At 42.7% G+C, this 22,049-nt stretch overlaps 1 protein-coding gene and 1 long non-coding RNA gene across 6 annotated transcripts in view; both read right to left on the bottom strand.

Annotated features, from left to right (window-relative positions):
- Nucleotides 1-1,128: 1,128 nt before the first annotated feature.
- The window catches only part of acot7 (acyl-CoA thioesterase 7), a 51,451-nt gene continuing 30,530 nt past the window's right edge, over nucleotides 1,129-22,049 (bottom strand). For all 5 annotated transcript variants that reach the window (XM_027011265.2, XM_027011264.2, XM_035536003.1 and 2 more), the window contains exons 8-10: nucleotides 18,399-18,515; nucleotides 14,312-14,496; nucleotides 1,129-1,565 (exon numbers count right to left, since the gene is read on the bottom strand). In XM_027011265.2, the coding sequence (XP_026867066.2) occupies nucleotides 1,467-1,565; nucleotides 14,312-14,496; nucleotides 18,399-18,515 (401 nt within the window). In that variant the 3' untranslated portion in view covers nucleotides 1,129-1,466. The remainder of the gene's footprint in view (nucleotides 1,566-14,311; nucleotides 14,497-18,398; nucleotides 18,516-22,049) is intronic.
- LOC113578180 lies at nucleotides 8,300-10,263 on the bottom strand. Its single transcript, XR_003410710.2, has 2 exons — nucleotides 10,081-10,263; nucleotides 8,300-9,471 (listed from the first exon to the last, which is right to left on the bottom strand). It is a non-coding gene; the product is annotated as an uncharacterized LOC113578180 (long non-coding RNA).

Raw genomic sequence — 22,049 nt, forward strand, 5'->3', positions numbered from 1 at the left:
CTGGTGGGAAACGTGATGCCTCCCTGCAGCTTGAATGATGTCACCCATGACTTTGCTGCCATGATTATTTTAATCCAGTCATGTGACTTGTTTTCCTAGATGAACTGAAAACTCTCGCATCCCCCAACTCCCTCTCGTCCAGTCCTGTGAGAGCACTAACCAGTTCACCACAGGATAAAAATAGCCTAGTTTCATTGTCTTCATTGAGCTATTCTATTTAAAGATTAAAGAATGACGCATGTCCCTATTGGGGATGACATGCATCTAGCAAATGCTTTGGATTAGAGTTTATCATAATTGAAAATCCAATCTTTTTACAATGTTACTGTTCTTGCATTTGGACAAAACAAATATGGTTTGCTACTTGCTGAAGAAGGACCACCCATCTCTACCTGTTGGAGCAGTAATGACTGAAGCATCACAGAAAACTTCAGGGTGATAAAAACAATTCCAAACCAATGAGTGTTCGCCTGCCGATCCCCGACTCATCTTCCCGTTAACTTAATATCACATCCGATCTCCTGAGCAAAAATGAAAAACCGCACTTCACCAATCATCACCTCAGGCGATGGCAAAGGAGGTAGCAGTGGCCTGCGATGTGCGCTCCCGCCAGCGAGGAGCATGCCCACAGCACGTTGGATGCCACTCCGGAGTTTGAGATGGGGGCGGAGACAGTCCACCACTCCCGCAATTTCCTCTCTTAGCCGAGGTCCGGTCCTGACTGGTTACCGGTCCTCTTGGACGAAGCGTGGATGGAAGAAAAGAGGAACTGGGAATTCCTGCGTGCGTGGAGAGAGCTGGGCTTCGTGTCCTTGCCAAGGGGCACAGCAGGAAGGCATCCAAAGGGGTCTGAAAGAGGGAAGGCTTCAGGCATCTTCTTTGGGGGAGGGATTGGTTGCTTGACACTTGTCCCCAAAAATGGAAAAATGTGAACTGAACACTGATGTGCAATTATGTTAAAAAGTGTCACGTGGAAATTCTGTACATCTATATTCTAATCCAGTATAATCTTGACTTCAACTTAGTTCACTTGCTAAAAACATCTTAATATTAGGTATTACCCAAAGTGACACTGTAGATATTACAATAGGGCTATTTGGGCATTAGAAAGGTTTTATGATAGACTAGTTTGGTTATGTGCAGAAGGCTTTATTACTGAATTATGCATTTCAGCTTTTCATACAGAATGAAACATGTCTTTCATAAATAACATTTTTTAGAGTTATAAGATATACATGAAATAATACTCGGCTTCACTGGACGTCCACATACACAAAGTGCTTTGTTATGCAGCAGTGAAACATCATAAGTCAAAAGAATGAGTCAAGTAAAATATTTTTTTCTTTTCCATCCAGTCAGCTACAAGTACAATAAAATACAGGGTTTTTGTCGTGATGTAGGACGGTGTTCTAGTATTCTGGAATATTCCTCTACAATACCATGTGATGTTTGTCTAGTGGGACATATCATTGATTCTGCTCCTTCTCCGCAAGTCTCTTTGCTTTGCTCTGAAGGTACCGCGCTTTGCCTTCTTCAAACCGCTTCTGTTCCTCTTCACCTTCCAGCTGCAGAAACAAAGAGTAATAGAGAGAGAAAGACAGAGACAACATGAGACACAGAGAGAAAGAGAGAGAGACAGAGAGAGAGAGAGAGAGAGAGAGAGAGAGAGAGAGAAGTGACTCATTTTAGCACATATAGACAGATGTAAGACCTTTTACCGTCTGGTTAATGAAGTTTCCGGAAGGTCATCATTGGAAGGCTGGCATATGAGATATTTATATATCAGATTGATAGATTATGTGTAAAGTGCCAAAGTGTCAAGGAAGCTTTTGAAAGCAAGACATGAAGTGTATGATTATGAAATATAAGGTGGAACATAAGGACTTCCAAATTCTGTAGTCACAAACTGAAAGAAAATGACTAACCCTTACACTATCCTTTCCTAACACACCACATCACATGAGAGCAGTTTTAATGTAACTTCATATCAAATGCTTTGCTGCATGTCATGTGGAACCCCAGAGTGGCATACAGTGTGTGCGATTATAACTAACTCTAGTCTCTTGAGTAAGATCTGAAAGTAAAAGCTTTGTTTATTTTCCCATCTGTGTGAGCAGCATCCATCAGCTTAGCTGAATCTGTGCATATGTGTGTGTGTGTATGTGTGTGCCTGTGAGGTGCTATGATGTGTCTAGTGCACCACTGCAATGGCTAAAGGGAAGGTGTTCCTCATCGGCTTACTGACCTTCTAGCGTTTGCCTACCCCTTGCAGCAGCTGTCTAGCCCTCTTGGTGAACAAAGAAGCAGTCCAGTGTATTAGCCTCGAAAGTGCTTACACTTTCCTCTCCAGCATCCTCATGGTCACACATGGTCATTGTGAGTTGAACTTGGAGCTGCAGTGGTCCTAGTGGTTACTTGCAGGTCCACAGTGTGGACTCACCATGACATTAGTCAACCACTGCCCTACTTGTGGGAAATTTTGGTACGATAAAAGCTAAGGGGGTATACCCTGAGAGTAGAACTACACGAGGACAACACGAGTATGTAGACTTCAGCTGGCTGAGAACTCAGCAGCCGTCTGCATACTCTTAAAGCAAAGATGCGCTTCTGGGCATTTCACATTTCCCGTGGCCCTCAAAATGCTCATATGCAGAGGTTTTCACTTCCATCCTGGTGAGAAATGCCTGGTGCCAAACGTCCAAAATGTGGCAACGAATGGATATCTGGTGATGGGGGGGCAGGTTTGAATGAGCTGGAAGCCCCTGGACAGACCCTTGCTCGCCAGCTGTAAAAGGTGCTAGTAGCTGGGTTTAGGCTCTGCACTGCTTACCCTCTTGGAGGGAGGGTGGCCAAAAAGTGGCCCAAAAATTGTCCACTCCATTCAGCCCTGGATTGGTTACTGTACCTATCAGGACATTCTACTCTGCGGGTGAAACAAGAGAACACAATCTTAAACTTGGCAACCAGGAATGTAAGAACCTTGCTTGACCCCCATGGCAACTATGTTAGGCCACAAGGGAGAACGGTTCTGTTCGATGCAGAACTGAGACAACATGGACATTGTTGCTGTGAATGAGACAAGGCTCCTGAGTAAAGACTTCCCGAAGGAGGAAGGAATGGGTTACACCTTTGGAAAAGGATCCCCTGTAGGTGGAGAGCATCTATATGGGGTGAGTTTGCAATCAGGATCACATTCCCGTGAAACAGCAGGAGGTATCACTGAAAAACGAATGTTTTTGTGCATCCCTCTAAGTAGAACTCTCCTCCTATTCTCAGTATTATTCTCAATATTCTCAGTGCCAACGTAACAACATTATCGTCTGAGAATGGGGTTAAGGACTTCTTTTATCAGGCACTGCATAGAGCACTTTAATGAATCTCCAAGAATGAAACCCTTTTGCTTGCTTGATGACTTTAATTCCTAGGTGGAGAACAACAGTACGATATGGAACAGAGTGATTAGGGGACATAGTGTTGGCCAGGCCAGTGCAAATGGCATATGGCTTCTCACTCTCTACAATGAGCATGAACTTACCATCACAAATAGGTTACTCTAGCAAATGAATAAATATAAAATATTACGGGTGCACCCCCTGCTCTAAATTCTGGCACACACTTATAATTAGTGCCATGAGAGGTGCAGAATGTTGGACCAACCTTTGCATGATTGTGGCCAAGCCGCACATGACAGTGTGTCGATCTTCCCGATTGCACACGGCTGGCAAAAGAAAGCTTAATGGTGCCCAGCTATTGACGACTGAGGCTACAGACAAGTTCCTTCCCTGTGCTCTGAAGAATTCATTGATAAAAAGTGGGCTGCAGTAAATTGTGCTCTCTATGAAGCCCAAAACTTCACAGTAAAAATATATCAGCACTGATTTGAAGTCAGAAACCATCATAGGCTTGCTAGACAACGGGAATAAAGCACAAGGACATCTTTGAACCCCTCATCCACTGATCTAAGCAACAATGGCAAAAAAAAAAAAAAAAAAGAGAATTTTATATATATATATATATATATATATATATATATATATTAAAAAGTTTAAAATATAGTTATATGGGTCAAGGAATCACACATCACCCTCCCAATTAGCAGTTGCAAAGACCAGTATATAATACTCTTGAGATAAGCATAACACTTCAAAGCCCTTTTCAACCAGTACACTTTTGTAGAACATTCCATCTCAGAAGAATTGCATAAATGCCCACCTCTTCCTGCTTCACTCAGCCCCCAACTTTCGTCAAGGTTCTGAAGGCTGATCGTACTCTCAAAACAATAAATGCCCTGGCGTTGACAGCACCCCTGCTGAACAGCTTATGCGGGGCTGGTGCCCTGCCCCTGCAAGACAACACTCCAGCAATATGTCACCAATGTCTAGGAAAATGAAGACATGCCCCAACGGTGGAGAGATGCAAATATCACCACCATTTCCAAAAAGAAATGTGACAAAGCAATCTGCCCCAGCAGAGAAATTTCCCTTCTTTCTGTAGGAGGCAAAGTGCTATCAAAGATTACACTGCAGTGGTGAACTGAACAATCATTACCCGAGTCCCACTGTGGTTTTAGAAAGAAGCGTGTTTGATATGATCTTTTGCGAGGCAAAAGAAGAAGAAAAGTGCTGTGAACAACACCAGGACATGACCTTGGCTTTATCAATCTCTTCAAAGCCTTTGACACAGTGAACAGGGAGTTTGGCTGCCCAGCCCAATTGGTAAAATCATTCAGCTATTTCATAATGGGCTGATGGCTTGAGTGATTTGAGGAAATCAATCGGACCCTTTCCCTGTTTGACAGAGGCTCACTCTCCACAGGACCTTCAGTCCAGCCTTACTGTGGTGGTTTGTGTCTACAGAAGGATGGGGTAAACACCTCCAAACTGCAAATGCTACCTGCTTTCATAATTGACTATAAAACACTTGCAATAGATCTAAAATTTAAATATCTGGGCAGTATTTGATCTGTGGACTGCAGCATTTATTAAGAATTACAAAACCAGATGAAAGAAGCATCAGCTGCCTTTGGGAGACTGACTTTTGAGAAAATAAATCTCTACCTGTATACCAAAGTTTGCATATGCCAAACTATGTGCATTCCCACCCTCCAGCTGTTAAGTCTGACTCACTTATTACATACAGCACCTTCTGGGTCTGACCTGGAGGAATTGTGTGCCTCACACTGCCATTCTTGCAAGAACCAGCTGCAGAAGCAGAGAGGCCATGACTACCCAGTGGCAAGTTTGCTTGCTGGACCATGTAATGGTTTATGGTTAAAATGTGAAATAAAATTAAAAAATCGGGAGGACGCTGCAGCTCACTAACACATGGCGGCAGCTCATCCTGCTTTGGACTGGCATTGTGGAGAAGAACAGGACAGCCATGAGACAGCAATACTGTTCCAGGAGGAACCCGAGCCAAGGATGTGCCCACTATGTTTACCCAAATCCACAATAAAACCTGCGGATCCAGCCACCTACGTTCCCAGTCACTAAAGGGACATCATCATCAGAGTAGATGGACATCAAGCAAGAAAGCAAACATGCGTTCGTGTGTGTGTATGCAAGTGAGAGTTTCTGATGCAATTTGACCCTGTGTAGTCCACACAGTGCTAATTAAACCACAAGGAATTCGAGTGGAAGAAATATCTCTATATCCACTTCAACGGTGCTATAACTGGTGCGACAGGCTGATGTGTGGTTTTCCCCTCTGCTTCTGGGAGTAGGACAAACCATTAAGCATTAAGGAAATATTCTATCTTGAAATAAAATATCTGTTCTGTATAATCTGCTGAGAGAGTAACATTTGAGACCATCATCTGTGTCAATAATCTCTACTATTTTTTGATTGTTCTTGACCTCCATGTGAAAAAAACAATTATGGATGGCAGAGATAAGGAGCGGGAGAATCAATACTGCACTTGAAAAAACTATAACTATAATTCCATGCATATATGTTAATTTATACAGGCATATGTGAGTACTCATGTGTGGTTTCTTTCTGGGGATTCAGTGGTTCATTTTTGTTTCAAGCTGTTCAAATTCTCAACTTCACCAAACTGTCAACTGCAGTGCCTATAGCTGATCCTCAGTCTGGGCTTCAGCGAGAATCACGCTCATCTCCTCCACCTCTCCTTTCTGAACGCTTCCTTCCATGGACTCGAGACGAGGACACCAGTCCCGTTGCACAGCTTTACTCTCAGATATGTGGTCTTATTTAAAATGGACTCGTGACTGTCCTCGCAAACACGTCTAAATTACTGCAAAGTGAACCACCACAGTTTAAAATGAGGCAAGAGACGGTGTTGGTAGTTATTGTCTGCTCCCAGCTTCCCTCAGCTATTTTCATCACTGACTATAGGAACACCAGGCATCCATATACAACAAAGGCAGGCGGTGGGGACCCTGGTGGAAAGAGGCACATCATGACCTCACATAGCAGGATACACAGATGCAAAAAGAAAAACAGCATTATGGTGTCACAAAATCATCAACATACGGATTGTATCTGTTGGTTCACATACACGTAAATATCATACATCTGGGGGGGGGGGGGGGATGTTTGAAAGAGCTTCCTCTGTACTTTATTTTAACGGCGAAGGCTGGAACGAGGATAACTGAATGAGCGGAGGCACCAGGGGACACAGATGTCATTAGCGGTTAAAAGGTTAAAAACAATCACCAGGAATCCATAATATCAGAAGAAAAGAGGCCACCTATTTTCCATGGAGGGCTCCCCTGTTGGCGTGGATGTTTATATATTCATCTCACACTGGCTAGAAAATCAAGATGAAAAGGGAGGAGATAAAAAAAAACAAAAAACAAACAACTGTTAAGAGTTGCTGCAAAAAATAAAGTGGAAGTGAAACTGCCCAATTGACTTTTGGGAGGCTGTACTGGAAGCTTATACAGGTAATCAGGCATATGAACACGAAATCTGCACCAAAACGTTATTATTTTAATAGAGAGTATACAGTATACCTGCCATAAACAAATGGAAATAATGAGTCATGTATGTGATATAATGACCTGCTGCAATAACCTGCAAGGCCTTTACCAGCCAGTTGATCAAAATCTGATTTGTAATAGGCCACAAGCCCACATTAGTAAGTCTATTTTATTAAATCTGACACTCGTGAGACTTCATCGCTCAGCAGTCGTAACGATCCCATTTAATATTGCCAACTGGGCATTGTGCTTAGCCATGGCCACCGCATATGAATAAGATATCGTTCCTCTTTCCCACCGCTTGACTTTACACTGCGACAGATTTCTGGGCCAACAGCGCCGCAGCTGGGGCTGAATCGGATGCTAGGCTCCGAGATCTGTCACTTGGCAACAACTGGCGACAAGCCTCGCACCCACGTACCTCACCTCACCCCGGCTCATCGGAGCAGGCTGCAAAGATGGGTACCTTGCAGCGATGGCGACGTTGCCCCAGAGAGAGCTGAGCAGCTCCACTATTAATTAGGGAAATTAATGTGGTCCAGAAGGGGTCCTGGGCAGGACATAATCATCTCTTGCTGCAAGGACCTCCGAGCCTTTTGGCTGCTCGTTTACTTGAATTACACCAAAAGCCACTTCGAAGGAGCTGATGGCCAGAGTGGCATATTTATGCAATCAAAGGAGTGATTAATCCAGAGATTGACTGCAGAGGTTTCTGAAAAGAAACAGGTCCGTTTCTTTCTTGAAAACCCCGTGCTATTTTAGATTTGGTACACAGCGTGCCTACATTAGGCCATGTATTAGGCCATGTATGCCGTCTCATTCTGAGCCCATTAGATGCCCCAGAGGAGTTACATTTTGTCCTGTATTTTACTTTAAAAAATAATTCAAAACGATGTGTTTTGAGAAAAATGTAGAATTGTTCTATAATCAGTGGTTTTGTTCTTTTTGCAGTGCTCTGAAAACTGACCGAGGCACATTTTCTTCTGTCTCACCTGTTGATCTGTAATCTCTCAACATTTTTGTTGGCCTCAGATTGATAACTCTTGCCAGTTTTTCCCTCGCCCAACAAGTCAGTTAGCAGGGATGTACTTTTCTGGCTGCTCATTTGGGTTATTTAATATTTCTCCTCGGGGTCTTAATACTTATGTGGAACTCTTTTTATTTGTTGAAGTATTTACATTTTTGCTGAAGACACACCTATACATACACAGTCATCACTATGGTTACATACACAATCATGCATAGAAAACTTGCTAAGCCATTAAAACAGTGAAAGGAATTTTGGATTATCTTCTCTGCAAGAGATGCCAGGGGGAAGCTAATTAGCCTTATTATCTAAAGTAGCCCAAAAAAGAGACATTTTAATCACATTTAATGAGTACTTAAAAGACAGAACAGCAAGAGTCATTTTGTCTGGAATTAGTGCACAATGTTCTTCATAACAATATACTCAGAGGATCTAACAAAAGTGCCTCAAAATCTCATGAGAGCTGGTACCCAGCTTTTCACAAAGAGTGTACTCAAATCCACCAGCTCTGCTGTAATCTTAAATTTACAGAATTACTCGTGGATGTGCCAATCGCATGACCTGCGCAACGACAGCCTTGTTTCAACACACCCTGTGATTCGTCAGAAAAATCCCCATCTGTGCCCAAGGCCGCATGATCAATAACTTTATCAAAGGGTCGTCTTCTTTGCTGTTAGTGCCGCCGAAGGCGTCAGACGAATTAAATGCACAGCAAGCTGCTTCGGTGCATCTCAGGTGACTCACTGTTTGGTGACCTTTGCAGTGAACAGCGTACCGGAGTGTTATGGCGGCACTCGCTCCGTTCTGACAGCAATGCAAATTGAAAATCTACACTTCTCTATACTCCGCGTCTTAGACAGCTTGCACTTAAGTGTGCGGACATGACGGCGATTGCTTGACTTTCTTTTTCCACCTATAACCTTCTGGGCTCCTGACTAGAAAAGGCCAGAAAATCCACATGAGAAGTAAGTGTTCGTGTACGTTTGGATTAAATGTGGAACTTTAACTCTAAAAGTGGAAGAAATTATACCAGACTGCAAAAACTGCAGGACAAAATTCTATGTCAGGTTAGCCTGCAGAGCACATGTCAATGGCAAGCTGGTTTGCATCATGGGTAACGTACTCTCACCTGTGGCTTGGGCCTCTTTATTGGATATGGCGTAGTTTCAGATAACAGTAAAGGCTCCTGCTCATGCAGTGATGGAGAAATGCCAGTTGGCCTGGTATGTCTAGGCATCATGCGCCAATGGAGCAGCCGGGGGCCTTCCTAGCATGCCAAGTGCCAATCTCAGCACAGTGACATTAAAGAGTGAAAGGTGGAGTCAACATGGAATATAAGCACCTGGAAGAGGGCCCAAGGGGTATTAGGCCATATCCTATTTAAAGGGCTTAGAGGGTTTGGATCACTGATTCCCAAATCATTCCCAAGGACAGCCTGCACTTTTACTCCATCCCTGTTCCCAACATGCTCCAACCAAGGTATGAAGAACACTGGGTGTCCTACAAAACAGGTCACAGCAAAAAATGACAGAATTAGAAAAAGAAGCAGAAGCAGAATATTGACAGCCCATATTAGGCTGGTATTAATTTCCATCGAATAGTTACATTACAAAAAATAAATACGTTTCTTTTTCACAAGTATCGGCCTTCTACAACAATGGCACTCCTAGCTTTGGGTACCTGTGTGTGGATCTAGGTGTGCACATATGTGTGTGTTCAAGTTTCGTTGCATAAAACATTACTGAATGGTTTCTTTAAGGCCGTTACAGCATAGCAGCTACCATATTACTAAGGTGCTTGACATGCACACACAGGTTGCATTATCATGTTTCACCTGCTTAATTCTGAGCTGCAGTAGCTGCCGTGCTGTCCGTGAAGTGAGTTCTCGGCGTGCACTTTAATCTTGCAGTACATACACACTACATGAGCCGTAGCTAAAAATAAACATGGATTTCACATTGGCGGCCCAGAGGTTGCTACGGTAACGCAACTTGGTTTTGTGCACCGGGGAGCAGCAGTGCGGTAATGGTTCGGGAAAACATGGAGGCTGAGAGGGAGAGTAAAACCGAATTCCCCCCAGCCTAAACCCCACCCCTATCCCCCACCCACCTTTGGCTCCCCTGCTTCCTGCTCCTCTGTCCCGCCTTGTTCTCGGAGAGTGGACCAGCGGACACAGGCATCGGTTGCAAAAGGGCCCGACCCCCGAGCGTGAGGGGACACGGGCCTTCCGAGTAATCCTCACCGCACCTTTGTGCATGGCCGTTGCGTGCTGCCAGGAATTTCGAGGCTAGCTGGGATGCTGAGACCTTCACCCACCCCCCACCCCTCCTCCTCTAGCTGCCCTCTGCCCAGAGCGCTGGTGCTGTGGTCCTGCCTTGTGCGCGCGCCCTCCCTTGCCCCACAATCCCCTTCTGTGGAGTTCTAAAATAGGAAAGCCTAAAGATAGACACAGATCTTTCACTTGGGAGGCGGGAAGAAACACCTTAAGTCAAAAAATAGCAGTCACAGTCTTGCCGACGTGCTATTTTTAACCTGGAACACACTTACCAGTGGCCAAAATATGACAAGCTAGATTAAATCACAGGTTCCTATCCAGCTTCCACTTGGACACTTTTCATAGACCAGGAACCGCTGGCAAATATGCTTTTAGTAAATGTTTGCTATTTTTTTTGTAGCAGCAATGAGTTTTGGACCTGCGCTACTCATGCATCGCACTGTGCACTCAGACAGGAAAAGGGTGGTGTTTTAATATTGCACAGCTTGGCCATTCTGGATTTAGATCAGGAAGGGGACTAGGCTAGCACCTACAGAGCCTACCTTCTGTTGCTGGCATGTCTGCTCTGTTTTTGGGTGTCTGAGTTGAAGTCAAACATGGATTAGGAAGCCCTTTATTCTAGGGTATCCTCTTAAAATCAGTCATCCTCAGCTATAACATTAAAATGTCTTCAGGCACAGAGAAAAGGTGCATGATGGAAACTACATTTGCTAGTAGCAGGAAGAAGAGGTCTTTAAAATAATCTACGTGTTTTAATTTTCTGACAGTAATAGGCTGATAAAATAGACTTATGTGCATACATTTCAGTGCTGGCCTTGAAATAGACCTACACACTTTGACTTATGCTAAAATAAAGTACCAGCGCCGTAACCTTATAGGTGACTCTCCACACATCATGATGACCACAAACCGCAGTGCTGAATTACATCAACATGTATAGTGAAAAGATAACAACTGTTAGCAGTAAGAGTGCATAATAAAGTGACCTCTTGGTTATTTTGTTTGTCAAGTACTGCCAGCATGAATAGGCTGGTAATAAATGTACCAAGCACATGAATAAAGCTGATAAAGGGATTCTAGGATGTGGATGTGCCATGATACTGATGTGGACAACCTGGAGCTAAACAAAGAATAAAAGGCTTATTACAGCCAAGCCTGAAAGTAAACAACAATGTTGCAGTGAAAGATAAAGGACTAAAATTATAATGCAAATGAGCACGAGACAGTTAAGCCCTTGGGGACATTTCAGAATGTGTGAGGTTCAGCCATGTAGAATGTGTGCTGACCCAGAAGCTCACAGAGGAGCATGGCGCTATGGAGGAGAATGTGTAATGGGTTGAGCTCCAGGAGGGTGTGGTACTCTTAATGATGGACTTCATCTTCTGGAATAAACCTTCCAATAGAAGGATTCATCCATAATTGGCACCCATGACCTTGAAAAGCTACTGTGTCTGCATTTTAAAACCGCAGAGCAAACCTCGAAGCATTGGGCTGTGTGTTCAGCTGTTTTGACGTATAGGGGGGGTTGAAGAGATCTAATTAGGCTCACGGTTAAAGAGGCTCTCACCATTTCACCAACATCAAACTTGCCAGTTACCTTTCATTTTGACTTTCGCCATTGGTAGGCCACGGAAGGGGGGCGGGGGTGATATACTCTTTCTCATTAAAGTGCACTTTCAGGTGGTGTTTGTACAAAAAAATGGAAAACTCACTATAGGAATTTCTTAGCCAAAAACAGTAGGTACCTTTTACAAACTAATTGGACAGACTGTCAAGTTTTTTAATGGTGAACTTTACCTTTTAATGAGTGTGAAAGTATGTAATTGGAATTTGGGCTTTTGGGCCACAAGGTTTTACTATGGATGCATCAAAAAGAGGATGATTAAAACATTCAAACAGAGATGGAATATCAGAGCTTCATGGGCTCAGGTTCTGAAGCACTACTGTCTGAGGTTTTTGCTACATACACACTAAATGCAACAGTATTAACCTCTGGTTTTATTTAAGATGCGCTATAACAAGGTTTGTTAAAAGGACAAAACTATTTGAAAATGACATTTTGTTAGAGAATTACAAAGCAATATCTAAATACTAAATGAGGAAATTAATTCAATTCAATTGTACTTTATTAGCATGGCAGACACACTTGTGTAAAAGTTTTTAAATGTTCATTTATTCATTTACATTTATATTTTTGAAACTCTTTGTTGACTCCTCAGCCAGTGTTTAGTTGGCAGGCAGTATTGGCCTCCCTGAATGGCATGCAGCCCAAGTATTTTGAGCTTAGCATTCTTATAACAGACTTTCCATATTCTCACCTTATCCTCCTTTTCTTTGCATGCTCTTATGCACTCCACCCCAGCTATGCAAAACAAACAGGGATATAAACTAAATGACAACATGCATCACACCAAAGGCTATGGCATGAAGCCAGAAATGTCATCAAAAGCATCAGGCACACAAGGTCACCAGACCTCTATTAGAGTGGCCATGACCTCTGAAGACCTTGAAGATATATATCATGTTAAAAGTGCCCACAATTCATTGCATGAGGAACCTCTTAGAGAAGGCACGACCTTGAACCAGTGTGGTGAAAAAGAAGTTAAAAGTCGGCTCAGACTTCAGATTTCATGCTCTCTCTATACAAGCACAGCTGTCACGAATCATGCAAACCAGAGGGACATTAAATCCAGCTCCAAAGCAAGTAAGTTAAAAGAGGTTATGAAGTTTAAAAAAAAGGTCAAACTTCAAGCAATTCGGACTCTTTCTTTATATGCTTAACACGCCACAGGACTAGTTAAATTGCAGCCCAAACCAAAGGGAGAAATTCAGCAAGGAATGGCTTGGGAGATGGGAAATAAAACCACCATGGAGAATACGTAAATGAAACTGCGAAGAAACAAGCAGTCAGCAGTAGTAAGCCTGGGAAATTTCAGTTTAAACTGATACACCATGCTGAAAAGTCTACTAAAAAGTAATTCAAGGCTAAATGAGTCTTACCTTGCTCAACCAACACCTCTTAAAAGGTCTTGACATAGAAGCTCAGATATATTAATGGCAGACACTGCAGGTAAATGTCTGTATAATGGGGACCAGGACTGCAAGCTCAGACCTGCCTGTCCATCTGAGAACAACCAGGTTCATCCAAAATACAGTAGGCAAGGCTGACTGAGAGGACATCAGCTTGTCCTTACGCCATGCAATTATTACCACTAGAGTTAATTACTAAAGTTAATTCAAAGTAAGGAGGAACGCTTCAACTACATCTGCCCAAAACATCTGCCTAACCTTAACTGTTTTTGTACACTTTTTGTTCATTTGTAAAAAATTCAATAAATTTTAATTGTGCAGTCCTATTGGTCAATCAAGTGAAGGTTACAAATTGAAAGCAATAGAGAGTAGCATTATGAAATGCATATATGCGTATAAGTATTCCACAGCTTAGCGACAAATGATCAGATCATGGCTATCTTATGAAACAGATCTCAGAAGCTCATTTGCTGTAAAGAGTCCTAATGAAAGGTTCTTGAAAGGTTCTTGAGAGGTTATAGAAGGTTCTCAAAAACTACGCCCCAACCTAGCAGCAACACCTTCTGTGATGCCTACAAACAACCCCTCAGTATCTGCTACACTGAATGAAGCTGCCTTTGTTTTGATGAACAGGTCTTTTATATTTGGGAATTAAGTCTCAGTCCTACAAAACTCTCACTTTTCACTACAGTGAATGAATGATCACCAAGCAGATGTTGCCAAAAATGTGTACGCTAAGCTGAGCTCTCATGTTTAGATCTGTGGACCTTTCTCTGGCAGTACCCATATGCTGTTGAATGTGCCTGTTTCTGGTTCAGACTGTCATTGGTGCCACTGTTTTGTTTTGCTGTGAAATACACAAAGAAATCCAGCTCTATAGCTGAAATGCCTGTCAGTAATTGAATCCTGATGAGCAAAATTCCATGTTTATACTTGTTTTATGGCGCAGTACTTTACTAAGTGAATGACAACTGCGGTACACTATGAGATACGCTATACTACTTCACAAAGCGCAATAAGTTTTTAAACGCATACCTTCAGAGGAGGCACTGGCAAGGACTTGTTCTCTTTGTCCAGCGAAATGTAGGTGAAGAAGGCAGTGACAGCCCGATATTTCCCCTTCTCAGCTTCCACCAGTGGATCCGCATCCACAAATACCTCAATCTCCATTGACTTGTTGCTAGTGAAGGTCATTCGGCCAGATACTGTGATCACACAGCCTGCAGGGGTTTCACAAGGTCAAGAATTAGGTCCATTTATAACCAAACAGTATAATTATTGGTTTTTTGTGGTGAAGGATATATACACTGGATTGAGGTGTCAGGTTATCGATGCCTGGTATTGGACTGTCCTATGTACTGCAGCAGAACACAGACCTTTTTTGTGCCAAATGTTCAGCTTGGAAACTTCACAAAGATGTACACAAGCTTACAACATAAACACATGGTCTTGCTGATAAAACATTATGGCCTTCAGCATGGGGAACCTGTTATTTTGTGCAGCTGGATTGCAAAATTAATGTATGTTGTCTCAAAGACAAGACCATTGGTGTGTGTGTGTGTGTGTGTGTGTGTGTGTGTGTGTGTGTGTGTGTGTGTATGTATGTGTGTGTCTTTGTGTGTGTGTGTATATGTGTGTCTTTGTGCCAATCCCTGCACGTGTGTCTCGGCAACACTGCGTTCACTACAAGGAAAAAACAGCCCCTTCGAAAATGTGCAATTACTGCTCGCAGCTTTATGTCTGCCGACTTTGATCTCATCATCCAAGGCTCTTTTTTCCCCCCTTTTCTTTTCCCAGAGCGTCTCTTTGGATCTTTTATTTTTCCATTACACAGGCTGCGGTGCTGACTGGCCCGCTCCACTACCTGCCCAATGAAACACGGCCCTGCGACAGAGAGGCTTCATTATGTCACAGAGCCAGTAACGGATGGTAGATAAAGGCATCACATAAATGTAAATATATTCATTTAAATGGAGAGCTGCCTGGAGCGGCTCCAAATTGCTGGCTGCAGCGGACAGAAGAACCTCAAACGAATAGAGCTATGCTGGTCTGTCATTCAGAAGAAGCAAGAACACAAGATGGTTGTTACTGTTGGACTTCCGGAAGAATATGTCTAATTTTTATTTCCATGGAAACAGGGACTCAGGCAACGTGGGGTTTTTTTGCTGCAATTTTTGTACAGATACTCTAAATTTATTCTAGTCCATAATGAAAAAGGACAAAGTATGGATAGGCTATTGAATATTTGACACAGTTGAGGAAATGGACAGTAGACAGTTCTTGTTCCCTCTAACTATTCTTATTATACTTCTCAAACTAGGTTCTTCAGTTACTTTAGTTACGCAACCTTGTCCTTTTCCAGCATTTTGATTACTTTCATAATAATCCCCCGTGTTTCAGCATTTCTGCTCTAATTGGTCTGGGGATCGGGCATTTGGAAAGCCTGTTTGGAAAGTTGAGATCAAATAATGAAATCACACTCACCAGGCAACCTGGAGGTCTCTGCTACCATTTTAGTTTAGTGTCAGCTTGATTCAACAGCTTGAGTCAGACCCCTGTACAGCCAATCGTCAAACCTCAAACCTTACTCAAGCTCAGAGTCCCTTAGCAGGGGTACTAGCACTGGTACTGTAGTCAGTACTGCACTCAGAATATCAATTTTATGTTACAGTATACAGCTTTTAAACTGAACTAAATACAATATTGCAACAAGAGTAACAAGTAAACAAGAATTTCATTATTTTGTTCTTTGTGTTGATATTGTTAAATCTTCCAAGGCATGCTTTCAGCAACACAGAGCAGAGATACACATAAAAGACTGCAGCTGTCAAAAATAGCATTTTCCAATACACAACACATCCTGAGGGCAACACCCGACGGTTCCTATTAATGTGCTTGTTTAGGGCTAGTGTACTCATTCACACACAAACTTTCCACAGCTTATGCAGTGCAAAAGCATTTATTGCCAAAATGTAAACGCATTCATATGATGAGATGTAGCACTAATGCATTTTCTGCCAGGTTTAGTTGTCTGTAATGGAAACAGAATGGGAGAGGAGCACATTCAAACCCCACCTTCCTCTGTTTCTCACTCTTTCTCTCATACCAAATATAGCTTTTATTTCTACTGTTGGGAATCTCAATGCTCAGTGGAAACTTGATGCTCAGTTTTCTTTGCTGTTGGAAACGTCAGCTTTCCTTATGCGTGCAAGTGACGCACGTTGGAGATGTGGATGTTTGTAGGGCTTAATGTATCATTATGGGGAGGAAAAAAAACCAGAACCAAATTACAGAAATGGCAGCAGACTGCTGACAGGTTTTTCAGACATTGACTTTCTATTTCATCTTCTATTTTAATGTGCCCAAATTCAAAAGAATCAACAATAAGTGAGCGTTCTCACCAGCAGACTCCACATTGCCATAAAACAGCAGAAATGATGAGAAAGCATAAAGTCAGCCTGATCTCCACAGCAAACTGCAGGTCCTAAAAAAAAAAAAAATCAATGCAGCTTCGGTCGGGACCGATGCCACAACCATGCCCAACTGTACTATGACTCAGTTCACCATTAGTGAACCCTAAAAATGCTTCCCAAACAAATGCATATAGAGCCTTCCCTCCCAAGCAAGGCTCAGGGGAGACAGCCTTTCCAACAGGAAGACTGATACGTGTGCTGTATGGTATGTCTATTAAGCTGGGCGCTGCGTGCTCTTGTTACTCAGCTGGTAAAGCAGGTAGTGCAAGATGCTGGCAATTCCATTGGGAATGGGTTTGATTCCCAGGGAGCACTAGCGTACTGATGGGTTTCGACCAACGCTGTTAATGAGAGTGTTGGAAATGCATTTTTTGAAAAAGCAGTCCTGAAGATAAGAGTGCTTATTGCTGGAGTCACCTTAGCATATAGGAGGTTCTGAAAGTTAACCATTTAGAATGATGAAAGGATTTATGAGTTCATGTCTAGAAAAGACTAAGAAAGGATTTTTATGCTAATGACACTTTTGCCCAATGGGTGCTTTGGTCATTCAAATCAATATCCTCACCTCTCATTTTTATGTCATCTTTTTGCATTGTTAGTATTGCGACTCATATTTTGATGCTGTGCTAAGGCATAGACCATAGACAACTCCAGCCACGAGCAGTAGGAGACTGACAAAAGTAATAGGATCAAATATTAATAGGATCTATTATTCATTTGCACTCACTTACTCAGTGTGAAACTACAACCGGCTGTGGTGATGGTGGGAGTCAAAACGGGAAACGGGGGAAGTCTCGGATCCTACAGTGCTGCGGTGAAAGGAAAATGAATACCTATTGGCTGGCAACAGTAGTAATGATGCACTGCCTCTTACACTCTCTAAGTGCATATTACTAAATACTGCATAGTACAGTGTGTGTGTGTGTGTGTGTGTGTGTGTACACAGAGAGAGAGAGTGTACATTGATTCAAAGATGACAGAAGAGCATTGATTCTCCTCAAGCATTAATGTTCCACTGTCTCTTATGGAAACTCTTTTTGTCTGGCTTTGCAGGGAGCTATCAGATTACAATCTTTTCCCAGACACGCAGTGGAAAACATCAGTGACAGTCCAAGGCTGTGGGTGGCGTATTTTATTTTATATCCATTTCATTTTCCGCTGTCCCATTCGCTTTGTTTTCTTAAGTCACGTAGTGGCTCAGTCAGAATTGGCTTGCACAGATACCCATCAAAACAGCCCTCGGAGCGTCGTGGATATTGTTTCTCATGTCGCAATAATCTGGCGGGGACACTGTTTGCTTGTCCCGTGACATAAATATAAACAGCTTGCACTGCGGACTAGCCGAGCTCTATCTCAGACGCTGCTGCGACTCTGTAATGAAGCACAGGAAGCACCTTATACAGATGCTGACATGTAGGTGTCAGAACTGAGGATCGGTAACGGCAATTTAGACCCATCTGCGTTAGGATGTAACAAAGAAAACACAGAAAGAGGTCTTGTAAGAGAGCACTAATGGGAGCGTTCACTTTATATGTCTGTGTGTGTGTCAAAAAGGCAGGTCAGTCAGTTTTAAAGGGTCGAGCGTCCTTTGGTTTTAGTGGCTGCATCAAAACGACCCATCACAGTGCGTTTCCTGCATCCTCGTTTACCTTTCTTGATCTTGCGGTGGAAGTTGATGGCATCCACTGATGCGGTCACAATGTTGGTCTTGCAGTGGCGAGCCGCCACAATTCCTGCCACCTCGTCCATCAGCTTCATAGTTACACCTGGAAATAAGAGGAAAACATATCAGATGGTAATGAAACTAAAAAAATGGAATACAAGAGAAAAAAAAACAAACAAAACAAATCTAGGTGTCATATTAATCAAACTTTGTGAATAAAATCACTGTCAAGGACCCCTGGTATTTTGGTTACTGCTGGATCTTGCTTCTAAAATCATCTTCATCAACAGCAAACCAATGAACCATATCGATCTCTGTAGACATACAAATGCATATAATGACTTTAACAATGTGACTACTACAACTTGTTGTGTTCAAATTCTATGAGTAGCTTCCCTTGTTTTCATTTGGTTCTCCCATTTCATGCATGTTCGGCTTCACACTGGAGCATTCTGATGCATTCTTGAGTAAGGCAACACTGTTTTTTTGAAGTACTGGCCACCTTGCAAAAAGCCAAATCAAGCAAAATCAAATGAACACCATAACTGATACTTCATAGACTTAAAAGGGGATTCTTGCATAGATCTAAAAAGCATAAATAGTTCTGATCACTGGAAATGCACAGATATAAATTCACAGCAGCAAGGGGTCTACTGTCCCTTAAGGTTGTTTCATAAACACCACACCATTTAAAACACTTTTAGGAGATTACAGCACTCCTGTTCCCACCGTGCCAAAGCTGCTAGCATTGATGCACTAGTGGATGAACACATTTACACTGGGCTCAACCACAAGTGCAATACCACCAAGATCTGGGTCACCTATTTTTTTCGATTATTTGCTAGTGCGAAAGCTGTCCAAATACGACCCGGCATATCCACTAAGTATTTTAAGCCCCTACACTATCATGTGATTTCGGCTTCTGAAAGAAACTGTTTCAGCTTGTATGCCCGTGTGTTTATTCCTACACCCAGGCCAGCGCTACCAGTTTCACGGTACGGTGCTGTGCTTGATCCCTCTGCCACTGGTGCCCCAGCTTGACGTTCAAGTGACAAGGAAACAGCTGTTGATGATGTCCATCAGCAGGGCCATGTGCTGCTACAGACGGGAGGGACAGCCACCTCCATGCCTGCTTTAGCAGAGTGGTGGTTTCTTTGCTTGAAGCGAAAGAGGCCTACCTCGATGGAACCACGTGATAATGGTGAAAAGCGACATAGACAGAGAGAGAGACAGACAGAGAAAAAGAGAGAGAGAGAGAGAGAAAGTGACATGGTATGCTCTCTCGCGCTCACTTGTACATCAAAACAAAGCTCGTCTGAGGATTTTTCTAAGTGATGACTAGCAACCAGTATACACAGCGGGCGTATACCCACTTTAAGAGATGATCCTAGAACAAAACGAAAAAGTTTGAAAACTGCAACTAAAAAGCGACAATGTATGAGTTATTCAATAATGAGTTATTAAAATGCCACTTAGCTGATGAGGCAGATAATGTGCAAAATGTTGGCATCATCTACTGAACAGCATTTGCCTATGCAGCTGTACCTTTCAGATGCCCTGAAATGCTATTTTTACACACCACTCATGTCTTCCAAATTGGGGTCCAACCATGGTGCACGAGTTGGACGCCATCAACCCAAAGGCAATGCTCCAGCCTGGCGAGATTCATACAGAAGCAGTCAGGAAAATGCATCATGTTATGGTAAGCAGGCCCTTTTCACATGCCTAGGCTGGAAAACAGCAGGACATATTTTACATGCGTCTCCAACGGTCATTAGCAGGTTTCGGAGCCTGGAGAGATGTAGTTCCATGATCACATTATTAAGGTGAGGAGTGGAGGCTGGGACCATGGTGGCAGGAGCCAGCATGCAGTGCACACAAGCTACGGTACGCATGCATACCAGTCGGGCCTGAAGCAACACACTGTCCACAGCACGGTCTGTCTATGGGGACACCTGTGGGCTGCTCAGTGACTTAGGATTAATGAGCTTAAATGACAGTATGTAGTTAAAGATATGTGGATACCTTTCCTAATTATTGAGTTAAGGTGTTACAGCCACATCAATTGCTAACTGGTGGATAAAGTCTCCGTAGACAAACACTCACAGCAGAATTGGTACTAGTAAAGAGCTTAGTGAAATTTCTAGATCTGTTAGCTCTACTCCAGTCAGGTTTAAGTGCTCTTATTGTGAAATGGAAGTATAGGTATCTAGGAGCAACAACAGCTCAACCACAAAGTGGTGGACGACACCAACACACAGAATGGGGCTATTGAGTGTGAGTACCGAAACAGTGATGTAACAAAATTGGCTGCTCTCTGTTGCATCATTCACTACAAAGTTCCAAATAGCATCTAGAAGCAACACCAGTGCAAGAACTGTGTCGGGATCTTCCTGAAGTTGCACACACTACTATTAATGTGCACAATGCCAAGCGTGGGCTTTGGAGTGTGAAGCCTGTCACCACTGGACACTGGAGCAGTAGAAACGTGCGCGGTGCAGAGATAAATCGCACATCACTATCTGGCAGGCTAATCGGTGAATCTGGGTTTGGCAGATGCCAGGAGAACACTACCTACCAGAATGCAACAGTGCCAACAGTAAATTTGGTGGAGTAGGGATAATGGTGTAGGGCTATTTTTCAAGGATTAGTTCCAGTGAACTGCATTGTTAACACTAAATGTAATTATATTTTAGACATGTGTGTGTCCAACTTTGTGGTAACAGTTTGGCAAAGGCTTTTTCCTGTTTCAGCTTGATGGTGCCCCAGTACATTAAGTGACGTCCCTAAAGACATGGTTTAATGGTCTGTGGTAAGGAACTCCAGTGGCCTGCACTCAGCCCTGACCTCAACCCCAATTAATTCCTTTGGGATAAATTGGAATGTCGATTGTGAGCCAGGCCAAAATCAGTGCCTAACCTCAAAATGCTCTTTTGAATGAACGGGCACAAATTCCACAGACACATTCTACAATCTCAGAGAAAGCCTTTTTAATACCCACGAATGTGGAATGGGATGTCTAACAGGCTCATATAGGTGCAATGATCAGATGTTCAGATATTTTTGCCATGTAGTACTGCTTTGAGGTTTGTCACTTAACTTTTGCTTCAGGGCTGTGAACATGTCTTGTCTTTGTACAGTAAGCTAGAAAATGGTTAAAGAAACCCCTTACCAAGGTATAAGCCCAGATCAGAATTTAATGTGGGTTTTCAAAAATGCAGGTACCATCTCTAACACATTATCGAGGCTAAGAGAAGCACATTAGATTACTGAATCCAACCATGGAGTATGTAGCGCTAATAAACAGCCTAATAGTAAAAAGCACTGTGACAGGAATCCACTTTGGCGTTTACGCATGATGAATGAATCTGTTTTCACACCAAGACATCACAATAATGACCTTGCAGTCTGAAGAAAACAACCAAAGGCAAAAATGAGAAAAGAATTATGAGGGTATACCCAATATAGCACATTATACCTTCATAATACATTTGGAAGAAGTTGAATTTTGTACCATTCTCATATTTGTGAAATATGGGTATGCTTGTTGTATTATAAAAAGGAGGGAAAGTAAATGATTATCTTGTCATTCTTTTGAGCAGTCTTTTTGTTTCACCTCTCAGGACATTTGCAGGGA

Source organism: Electrophorus electricus, chromosome 18 (genome assembly GCF_013358815.1).
Source record: "Electrophorus electricus isolate fEleEle1 chromosome 18, fEleEle1.pri, whole genome shotgun sequence".
Lineage (NCBI taxonomy): Eukaryota > Metazoa > Chordata > Actinopteri > Gymnotiformes > Gymnotidae > Electrophorus > Electrophorus electricus.